At 51.1% G+C, this 10,896-nt stretch overlaps 1 protein-coding gene across 1 annotated transcript; it reads left to right on the plus strand.

The window, feature by feature from the left end:
* The first annotated feature begins 2 nt into the window (after positions 1 to 2).
* DRAP1 (DR1 associated protein 1) lies at positions 3 to 10,680 on the plus strand. The gene is made up of 7 exons (XM_081843012.1): positions 3 to 178; positions 4,368 to 4,440; positions 5,618 to 5,711; positions 6,684 to 6,803; positions 8,454 to 8,541; positions 9,886 to 9,974; positions 10,485 to 10,680. The coding sequence occupies exons 1-7, from the start codon at positions 137 to 139 to the stop codon at positions 10,630 to 10,632; spliced, it is 654 nt and encodes a 217-aa protein (XP_081699138.1). The 5' UTR covers positions 3 to 136; the 3' UTR covers positions 10,633 to 10,680.
* Positions 10,681 to 10,896: the final 216 nt, after the last annotated feature.

Below are 10,896 nucleotides of genomic sequence, written 5' to 3' on the forward strand. Positions count from 1 at the left end.
GCGGCGGCGGAGGCTGCTTGGCCGGGTCGGGCGAGGCGGCTCCTTCCGAGGTGATCCTGATCCGGCTCTTCGCTCGCTGCAGGCCCGGCAGCAGGAGAAGGAGGAGGAAGAAGGAGAAGGAGGAAGAGGAGAGGAGATGCCGAGCAAGAAGAAGAAGTACAATGCGCGCTTTCCTCCGGTGAGATCCCCCGCGGCTGCCCTCCCCTCGCCTGCCTTACCCCGGGGTAGAGCTTGCACCAAAGCCCGGCCCGCAGCAGCGGAGCCCCTCTTGCCCCGGAGGAAGGGAGCAAAAAGTGCCGGGGCTGCTTCTCGGACTGCCACCCTCCTCCCCACCCCACCCCGGCCGCTGCAGAATCCCCAGAGAGTTTGAGGCTGCGATCTTAAGCCCGCTGAAGCTGGGGAGGGGGGACCCCATTGAAACTGCTGAGTAGACGCGGGTAGGGTGGCTGCCTAAATAAATTAATCAAGGCGGCAAATGAATTACTTCCCTTTTACTTGCCCCCCCCGTACCTCCCATATGCTTCAAGCAAGATGTGGAGAAGGGGGGTGAGAGAAAAGAAAGCAGGTAATACAGACCCCTCCCTAAAAGACACTCGTGCCTGCTTGCCTATAGAAGTCTTAAGAACCCCTTATTTTTCCTGTTTATTAGAATAGACCTGGTATGGGGAAGCTTTGGCCTTCCAGATGTTGCTGAACTACAACTCCCATCACCCCCTGGCCATTGGCTGCTGGGAGTCATAATTCTGCAACATCTGGAAGGCCGAAAGTTCCCCACTCCTGGAATAGACACACAAGACTGCCTCCCCCACCCCCACTGCCTTCCTGCCCCAGGGAATAAAATGTAACCCCGAACACACAGGCAACTGATCCCTCTGCACAGAAGAGAAAACCCATAGGAGAGGTTTTCTGCTTTAGCAATTCAGTGAGTGTAGCCCGTTTTCCAATAAAATACAAAACAAAATCCTCCTTCGAATAAGCTTGATGCACCTCCAGATGTTGCTTGATTGCAGTTCTCATCGGCCAGAGCCAGTGTGGTCCCTTGTCACTTGTCAGGGATGACGGAAGGTGTCGTGCAACAACAACTGAACAGGAACTGGTTCCCTGACCTGATAGACAAGCCCCCTCCCCAATGGCAATTGGCTTTTGTAGCCCCTGTGGAAGATGTGCCCTCTGCTCTCTGTGGCCTTTGCAAGATACAATCTGGCTCCTGAGGAATCCATGACCCTCCAGAAGTTGTTGGGACTACAACTCCCATTGTCCCTGAACATTGACCATGCTGGCTGGGGCTGATGTTGGAGTCTGCCCACATCTGCATGGCCACTAGTTCCAGAACTGTTGTTGGACTGCAGCCCCCATTGGCCCCTGCCAGCATGGTCCGTGGTCCAGCAACACCTGGAGGGAAGCAGGTTTCCCTCTCCTGGCATGGAATAAGTCTGAGTTTATTTCCTCCGCTATTTCCTAATGTTGATTGTTGGGTCCTGGGCCAACCTGAGGTCTTATAGTAAGGCTCCTTGGTGGGTGCCTCTTTTGTAGAAGGGCTTTCTGAAGAGGGGGTGCATTTTCTTTTCTCTGTCCAAAGTGCTGCTGCTGGACAATTTTGGTGGAAAACCTGGGTTCCTGTGTTTGGAGCAAGACAGATTATTTTTGTCTCTTTGCACCTTTCATCATTTTATAAAACCTCTTATCCTTCCTTCCTTCCTTCCTTCCTTCTTTCCTTGGTCCCAAAAACCTTTTTGTGATTGAGTGATCAAGAGACTGCTGATCACCCACATGTATTCCAAGCATGGATGGACTCATGATGGACTCATGATACATTTGTATAGGACATTATTACAACATTGGCTGCTTTATCTTTTCACTGCCTTTTGGGACGGTGTTTATTATTATTATTGGCGGTTCACAACTTAAAATTGCAATATAAAAACACAAAATACATAATAAGAACATGAATATGAATATGATTATGTATTTTAATTTTAATTTTAACTTTATTCTGCTTTGTCATTTGAAAAACAATTTGGTTTAATTTTCCTAGCTGAATGTAAGAGTTTATATTTCAATTAATTTTTTTAATTAAATTAAAATTTTAAAAATCTGGAGGGTCGCATGTGAGCCTCTCCTGGAACATGTCCTGCTATCCTTTGACTTGTACAAGCATGAGACTTGTAAAACCCATGAGATTTACTTCGGAGCACAAATGCATAGGATTGGGCTTTCCTTAGGGTTGAGAAGCGTGTGACTTTGCAGATGTTGGTAAATTCCAATTCCCATCAATCCTCTTCCTCGGTCTGAAATTTCAGGCCGGCCAGTGTCTTTCCCATCAATTGCTGCCTGATCCTTTTTAACTGGAGGTTATGGGGTTTACCTGGAGATCTGGGACCTTCTTCATGTAAATCATGTGTTCTTGCACCCTAAAACAGAAACAAGACTCCTGCCCTCATGATTCTGGATAAACAGCTAATTCACATAGGAAACTGCCTTAGACATGCACACTTCAGCTTATACCCCGAACAAACTTACGGTAGTTGGTCTCTAAGGTGCTATTGGACAATGTTTTAATTTTTTTATTTATTTTGACTGCGTCAGACCAACACGGCTACCTGCCTGAATCTGCCTTAGACAGAGTCAGACCACTAGTCCACCTAGCCCAATATAAACCAGAGATGGGGAACCTCATGCTGGGGAGCAGATGGGGCTCTCTAAGATGTTCAGCCGGGACCTTGGGACTCTCAGTTGACAGTATCTGCTCCCCAGGCCACACCCCATACTGGCCTTCCTTCCTCCCTGCCTTCCCTGAGTGTTTTGTCTTGGCTCGGCTGAGAAATGTCCTTGACTGAGATAACGCCTCTTGCTAGCCTGGGTGGAGGGTGTGTTGTGTGTGTGAATTTGGCATGTCGGAATGCAGCCTGCTCCACAAAGGCAGGAGTTCTATCTGCTTTTTGCCTCTGGTCCTCCCCCTTCCAGAAACTTGTCCGCAAGGGATTCTGGCCTTCTGCCTAAAAAGCATTCCTCACTCCTGGTCTACACTGATCTGGAGATGCTGAAGACTGAGTTTGCATGCAAATCCTGTGTTCTGGCACTGAACTATGGGTCTCTCCACCCAACCCCCATGAAGCTAGGCTGGGCATTTCCACTTCAAGCATCGCAATGCCCCAGGTGCCCCACTCTCTTGCCCAGCAGTGGATCCTAGCCTTTCTTGACTCTGGCAGACAAGGGTGACTGAGGGCTGTCCTTCAGCAAGCCTAGCAGCACAGTCCTTCCTGCCAACCCATGGGACAACCTGGGTGCGATGCTGAAAAGCTAGCTTCCCGAGAGCAGTGTGTCTTTTTACCCAAGTTGGTTGTTCACTGGCAGCTCCCTGCTGCACCCCAGGTGCCAAGGCAGGGTTCAGGGGAAGGCTTTAGTGCAGGGCTGGGGAAATCCATGGCCGCCCCAGATCCCATCAGTCTAGAGGGCAATAGGTTCCCCTTCCCTGGTTTAGTGCTTAGGAGAGATGCTGAGCCTTGGTCACCCAGTCCAAGTCACTTAATAGTTATCGGGGGGGGGATGTACTCTGCATGTGCTTAGAGGAGCCCTTGGAGGTTGTGTTGTTGGGTTGTTTTTTTACTCTGTGGTCTACAGAGTTGGACCATTGGGCTTCCAAAATATATGATCCCCTGGGCTGAGGTTGAGTTCCAGGATTACCTCTTCAATTTCTAAAGTGTTTCCTAGTGTTTGCTTCTAGGGCCACCTAATGAGTGGTTGTTCCACCTAAGCAGAAAGCCTCCAGTTCAAACGTCACTTCTGCAGTGATTATAACCGGCACCTTGAACTAGACTTGGGAGCTAGCTGGCAAACCGGTGGCACTGATGCCCTCTGTCGTTTACCCCTGTTGGGAAGTGAGGCACCACCACTGTGGCCATGCACACACATCACATTTGAAGCACATGGCTTCCTCCAAGGAATCCTGGGAACTATAGATTACTCTAAACTCAGCTACAGTTCCCGGAACCCTTAATAAATTACAGATACTTTGGGGGGGGGGTAATGTGCTTTAAATGGATGGCATGCACACAGCCGCATAGGGGTGAAGTACAGTGTGTCAAATTTGGTCTTCCAGCTAGTTTCCAAGGCGCCAGTTCAAGGCCCTGGTTATTATCGAGTGGTTGGAGGTGGGGGTTGTATTCTGTGATTCCACAGGCATGTAAAATGTGGTGACTACCAGGGATGTGATTCAGCTTTGTGACCAGCTAAGTTGAATTTTTTCAAACTCAGGAAACAAAATTTCTAGATCTTACAGGCTGTTTGGCTAAGTCCAGCTGAAATCTGAGAAGCCAGGGTTCCGTTTTAATACCCTCTTCCATTCTCCATTTTTTGTTTTTAAAAAGGCTCGAATCAAGAAGATAATGCAGACTGACGAGGAGATTGGCAAGGTGGCAGCGGCTGTTCCTGTGATTATCTGTATCCTTTTCGTCACATTGCCTAGATCTGCCCACCTGCCAAGCCTTGGGGAGAAGTGCAGGGAGGCCAAGTGGGGGAATGTGTCTTGCCCCAAGGAGATGGCTTGAGGAACCTGTAGGAATTCGATTCCGACCAAACTAAGCCTCCTACATATATTTTGCTCTAGGAGGCATAGTTTGGTCAGAATACTGCATGGGTAGGCAACCTAAGGCCCTGGGGCCTGATCCGGCCCAATCACCTTCTAAATGAGGCCTGGGAATCAGTGTGCTTTCACATGGGTAGAATGTGTCCTTTTATTTAAAATGCATCTCTGGGTTATTTGTGGGGCATAGGAATTCGTTCATATTTTTTTTCTCCAAAATATAGTCCGGCCCCCTGCTGAAAAAGTTTGCTGACCCCTGGAATAGTGAATACACTTCCAGAGCTAACACTGAATAAATTACTTCTGGTAAATGAGCCACCATTGCCGCTAGAGGGCTGTGAAAATTTGCGTCCCAGGCATTTTAGACTCGTCTACTCACGTACTGCGGGACGCGGGTGGCGCTGTGGGTAAAACCTCAGTGCCTGGGACTTGCCGATCGCATGGTCGGCGGTTCGAATCCCCGCGGCGGGGTGCGCTCCCGTCGTTCGGTCCCGGCGCCTGCCAACCTAGCAGTTCGAAAGCACCCCTAAGTGCAAGTAGATAAATAGGTACCGCTTTATAGCTGGAAGGTAAACGGCGTTTCCGTGTGCGGCACTGGCTCGCCAGATGCAGCTTGTCACGCTGGCCACGTGACCCGGAAGTGTCTGCGGACAGCGCTGGCTCCCGGCCTCTAGAGTGAGATGAGCACACAACCCTAGAGTCTGTCATGACTGGCCCGTACGGGCAGGGGTCCCTTTACCTTTACTCATGTACTATCTAAAACCAAAGGGTCATATTGGATGCAATATGTGAATTTTTTTCCCAGCAGGGACCTGCTGCTAGTCAGCCCCAGGCAGGATGGCCCGTGCTCAGGGATGAGGATGAAGCTGTTGTCCCACTATATTTGGGGGGCCTGACAAGTTCCCTAGGACTGGATGGACAAATCTAACCTCAGGCAGCCTCCTGTGTGAGGCTTTGCACTCTCTGCACACTGTCAGGGGGTTGGGGGGGGGGTGGCTCCCTTCACAGCATCCCTTAACTGTAGGTCTCCCCAAGCTCGGGCGCTGGAGCTCTTTCTAGAATCGCTACTGAAGAAGGCCTGTCACGTGACGCAGTCCAGGAACGCCAAGACCATGACCACATCGCACTTGTGAGTACCGGCTGCACATCAAGGGGCAGGGGCAGAGCCAGTCATGAAAGGGTGGCGGATGGAGGCAGAGTTGGTGCAATCAGCTGGCAGTTACTGACATCGTCTCTCCTTGGTTTTTAATCCCGTTTTGGAAATGTGTATATTCCTTGTGGCAAGGAGTTCCCCAGTTCAGCTTTCCTCAAAGTAAGCACAGGCATTGGTTGTGGAAGTATTGCAGTTCAGCCTCCCCGTATCAGGCAGAATTTGTTGAGCTTCAAGTGCTTTGGCTTGAAGTGCAGAAAGTGTTTTCATTTTAAACTATTTATTTCCCCCAACCATGCCTCTCAAAAGTATTTTTTACTTACTTACCTCCTGTTACTTCGTCTTTTTCTTTCTTACATGTATCTAATTCCCGCCTCCAAACTTCCCAGTTTCTCTCATTCCTTCTGCCCACTCCTTTTACACTCACTTCTTCCTTCTGCAGCAGCTTTAGACTGTTATCATATTCCTTTTTGTTTCATTTACTTTTAAAAAAAAATAACTTTCTTTCTTTCTGATTTCCTTCAGTACCTCCTCTGGCTTCTTCCTTTCAGAGGAGTGAGACCTTCCTTCCCTCCCCTGCCTCTTTCTCTTTCTCTTTATTTCTCTTTCCCACCCACCTTTACCAAGCATACAGGTTTGCTGGCATTGCTCCTCCCAAAAGTCAGAGGCCACAATGGAAGAGTGAGGAAGCACTGTGTGAGCTGTGGCCCTGAAGCACCCTTGAAAGTAGACTTAAGACCCACTGGTGGTCCCTGGCCCATTGGAGAAACATCAACAGTCCCACGAAGTTGAAGACAGCTAGCTGCCTGCCTTCACAAATCTAGTAACCTTTATTTGAAACCATGAGGGCTAGAAACTTGTCTCCCCGTCCCCCTGATTTTAAACAGAAGTTTTGTCACTGCATCAGCTGTGTCTGGATTTACCATCTAAGCCTGTCATCTGGTTTTGCAGGAAACAATGCATAGAGCTGGAGCAACAGTTTGACTTCCTGAAGGACCTTGTTGCCTCCGTGCCAGATATGCAAGGAGATGCGGAGGATAACCTCATGGAGGGGGAGAAAGTTTCCAGGAGGTAGGAAGGGAGGGGAAGCCCCCGTAGCATAAGGTCCCAGGTTCGATCCCCGATTGCATCTCTCCACTTTCCCAAATATGGCCATTTGGCAGGAGATGGCTAAGATCCTTCTCAGCCTCAGACCCTGGACAGCCTCTGCAAGACAGAGTAGACAGTACGTGGCTAGACGGATGAATAATCTGATCTGGCCTAAGATAACCTCCTTCATAATGGGTGGGATGGGAGACACTGGAGGAAGTTCTGTCCCTCTCCCCCAATCTGATCTTTGCTAAAGGGGGGAGATTTTTCCCATAATATGAATACTTGCTTGCTTCTGCTTCAGGAACCTTTGCAACCATCCTGCAAGTTGGCTAGTATTGTCCTTGTTAAATTGTGAGTGGGAGGCTGAGGATGGGGAATCGGAAGCCCTCCAGATATTGCTGAGCTCAAACTCCCATCAACCCCCCAACCAGGGATGGCGGGAGATTAAGTAAACACACCTCCAGAGGACCGAAGCTTCCCCAGCCTTGTCAAGAGACCAGTCCGGCTGAGCTAAGACTAGAACCAGGAATTTCAGCTCTCAATGGCTAAACATGACATGTGTTGGGCCGTAACCAAGTGGCAGAGCATCAGTTTCTGAGCCGCTGTTTGTGTCTGCCTGGTGAAAGTGGAGACTTTTCCTGGGGAGGCTTGCTTTAGGTGTATTTAATTATATGAATCACTCCCCCAGCAAAAATCCCTGAAGCAATTTACAGGACGAGTGAGGTGCAGTAATGAATAAAAATGCATCATTATATTCAAAATGTAGTTGTAATGGTTCTAGGGGTTGCTCGTGCGTAAACCGGGGCAACACCTGGCTGGGTTGCCTGAGTGAACCTTTTCTGTCCGGACAGCCACTCACCCGTGGCTGTCTCAATCGCTGGCAGAATCTGTCAGTGGGCGTTTCTTGAACTTCTTCCAGCAAAGAAGCTCTTTTGACGCCTGGTCTCCTCCTACTCTCCCTGCGCGGAAGCCTTCTGCGCAAGGAGGGTGTAGGCAGCGGAGGACCCTTACTCTCCCCGCTGGTCCCTGGCAAGGAGTCATGGGACCGCCTCGCCGATTCCCCCATCTGCCCCCTTCTCCACTGGTGCTACGCTGATTCTCTTCCCCAGAAGATGGGCTGCCTCTCCCCATCCCGGGACGCTCTCTGGGACCCCTCCAGAGCCCGCTCTCTCCCTCCGGCCCTGATGGCAGTTCCCTGACAGTAGTCAAAGCAAAAAACAACACATCCCATCATTGGTGCTGCCCAAATGACCAGGAAAACAAAAATGTCTTGGCCTGGCAAGGTTGGTGCCAGGCAGACCTCCTTGGGGAGAGCTTGCTAGAGGTGCGGAGCTACCACAGAAAAGGCCCCTTTCTCTTCTCGCCACTCTCTGGAACTCCTTCAAAGGTGGGATGCAGAGAAGTGCAATGGGGGACATGATCTCAGGGTTCAGGAGGTTTATATAGTGGAAGGCAGCCTTTAGAGATAGGGGTCCTGAGCTTTGCAAGGCGGTAAAGGTCAAAGCCAGCAATTGAGCCCCGGTTTCCAAATGGTCTTCAGGGGCAGCCCCATGAACAACGCATTGCATAGCCTAACCTGGAGGCCTCTTCCGCACACCTGTCTCCACTTTCTTTTCCTCTCTGGTTCAGGGGCCGGAAACCTGGCACTGGGCGAAAGAATGGCGGCCCAGGCAAAGGACGGGATCCGAAGCAGTCGGGCACAGACTCGGAGCAAGAGGTGGGCTGGCGTGGTTTTGAGTGTCTTCAGAAACTGAAACCCTATTCTAATTGCAGTCCAGAAGCACTTTTTAAAAAGTTAATTAACCACCTGACCCTGTTTTTCCTCCTCCTTTCTCTTTCTTTTCTCATCCCGCCTCCCTCCCTCCTTTAAATGAAATCTTGAAGAACCACAGATAAATGCGGGCTGTATTGGCGCCCGCAGGAATTTTTCCGGGTGGAGTAAACCACAGAGAGGACGAAGCAGGTCATCCAGGGAGGGGGATCAACTGTATCGCCATCCCCCTTGGTTGATGCCCATGTAAAGTCTCTTGACCCACTTTCGGTTTCTGTTTGTGTGAACAGACACCCAAAGCGGCTGCTGTTCATCTTCCTTCCCCCTGGTGGTTTTGCTTGGAAAAACCACCCTCTTGCTTCGGCCCCTTCCCTTTCTGCTATCTATAGATGGTTAACTTTTTTGGAGCCACCCTTGCCTCATCTCAGCGGTGATTCTTCACAGGGGGGTGAAGTTGTGGCCTCCCCCCGCTTGCCACTGTGCTCATGGCCCGTATGCTTCCCCTCTGGGCCTGCCAGGCTGCACTGCCCAGGAGGCGGCAGCAAGGCAGGCAGGCAGGGGCTGTTGTGCTGAGGCCTCCCTGCTCACTCACACTTGGGATGGGCAGCTGAGCAGGCCACAACCACAAGGAGCGAGCTGAGCATAGCCAGGGGGCTCAGTGGGTGGGCAGTGAGGCCTTAGCAAGTGCCCCACAATGCCATGCCCTGATTCCAGCCCAACTTCATCGGACATACACAGTTTATTCCTCAATATTCCACCCTCTTTTCTTACGTTGTTTTAGACTGTCCAGCCTCCAAGCAGTGGGCTGAGGCAGTGATGTTGGTTGTATCCCAGGAGTGGGGGGCCTTTTTTCAGCCTAAGGGCCGCATTCCTTTCTAGGCAGCCTCCCCGGGGCCACATCCAGCAATGGAGGTGAATCTTCCCTTTGTACAGTAGGCTAGTTTGCCTGCGCACATACAAACCCCTCTCCCCTCCTTCCAAGCAAGTAAGAGGCATCCGGGTGTGGCAGGGGGGGGGAAGGGTCCTGAGGGCTGGATGGAGAGGCTTAGGGGGGCCAAGTCTCAGGTTCCCCGCTCCTGTTGTGTTCAGTGCACTGTCCTTGCACAGCAGTGTGAATCGGGTCTGCTGGGCTGGAAGCAGCCCAGGAAACACATTTCAGCTGCCTGCCTAGAAGGGCAAAAGATGTGGCTGCAGGATCCAACTAGCTTGGTTGCTCCGAGTAAATGATAGGCTGGCATCAAGAGCATAGCATCGTTCCATGGTGACCCTTTTTTTCTCCGGCCTGTGCAGGACGACTCTGAAGACAGCGAGAGCAACGGGGAGGAGGAAGTGTCCCACATCGCCCCTCCTCCTGTGCGACCTGCCACACATCTCTCCACGTAATATTTTCAGTGTGCTCCTGCTTATTGCATTTGGCCAGCAGCGTGTCAGGAATTGTGGTTGGGAGCTCTGCCCTTTGAGCCGTCAAGCTGGGATTCAAGTGCTGTTGTCGGCTGCCTCAAAACTGTTGACGTCTGTGTGTTTTGGGGGCAGGGACCGGATGCCACTTTGCTATGGCCCCTTTCAATCCTGGCACCAGCCTTGGCTTAAAGTCTAGGCTGCTGTTATTTGTTCTCCTCACCAAAGAAACCCTGATCTGTTTCTGAGCCTAGAGGGGACAGGGACCACTTGCAGCCTTCCAGATATTCCTGGGCTCCCGACTCCCATCAGTCCTAACAAGCATGGCAAATGGTTGTGAATGCTGGGAGTTGTAGTCCAACAGCGCCTGGAGGGCCACAGGCACACACCCACACACCCCAGGCCTGGAAAACATCTTCATCACCCCCAATCTATAGAAAAAGTGCCTTGGCCTGCAAACTAATCCGACCCCCTTTTTTCTCCCCCTGCAGTGCTCCAACACCGTATCTACATTTCACTTCCCCGCCAGTTCCCGCAATACCTCTGCCTGTCGCTGCACCAATGGGGACGGTGCCAGTTGCGCCCCCACCTGCGCCGCTTGCGCCAGCCCAGGAAGACGAGGAGGATTATGACTCCTAGCCCTAGTTCTGGTTTTTTGCTGTTGCCACTTTGGGGAGGGGGGGGAGGGGAGGGACAGAACAGGGTTTGAACGGGGCTGTTCTTAAATTTATTAAAAAACATGAAACTGTGGCAGGATGTGTGTGTGTTTTTGTTGTTGTTCTGCCCGCTTTTGCCCCCAGCCGCTCTTGCTACTTTGCTCCCTCCCCAGTGCTGAGATAAGCATCAGTGGTCCTTCACTCCCTGGTGCCCCAACACCATCTCATGCCCCCAGTTGCCACCACC

Source organism: Podarcis erhardii (genome assembly GCF_964252035.2).
Source record: "Podarcis erhardii genome assembly, chromosome: 15".
Taxonomy (NCBI): Eukaryota; Metazoa; Chordata; class Lepidosauria; order Squamata; family Lacertidae; genus Podarcis; species Podarcis erhardii.

Excerpts from the sequence above, each read along its gene's own strand:
- DRAP1 (XM_081843012.1), top strand. The coding sequence starts at position 137 with ATGCCGAGCAAGAAGAAGAAGTACAATGCGCGCTTTCCTCCG. Across the intron at positions 179-4,367 it reads ACAATGCGCGCTTTCCTCCG|GCTCGAATCAAGAAGATAAT; the intron begins GTGAGATCCCCC and ends GTTTTTAAAAAG. Across the intron at positions 8,542-9,885 it reads GCACAGACTCGGAGCAAGAG|GACGACTCTGAAGACAGCGA; the intron begins GTGGGCTGGCGT and ends CGGCCTGTGCAG.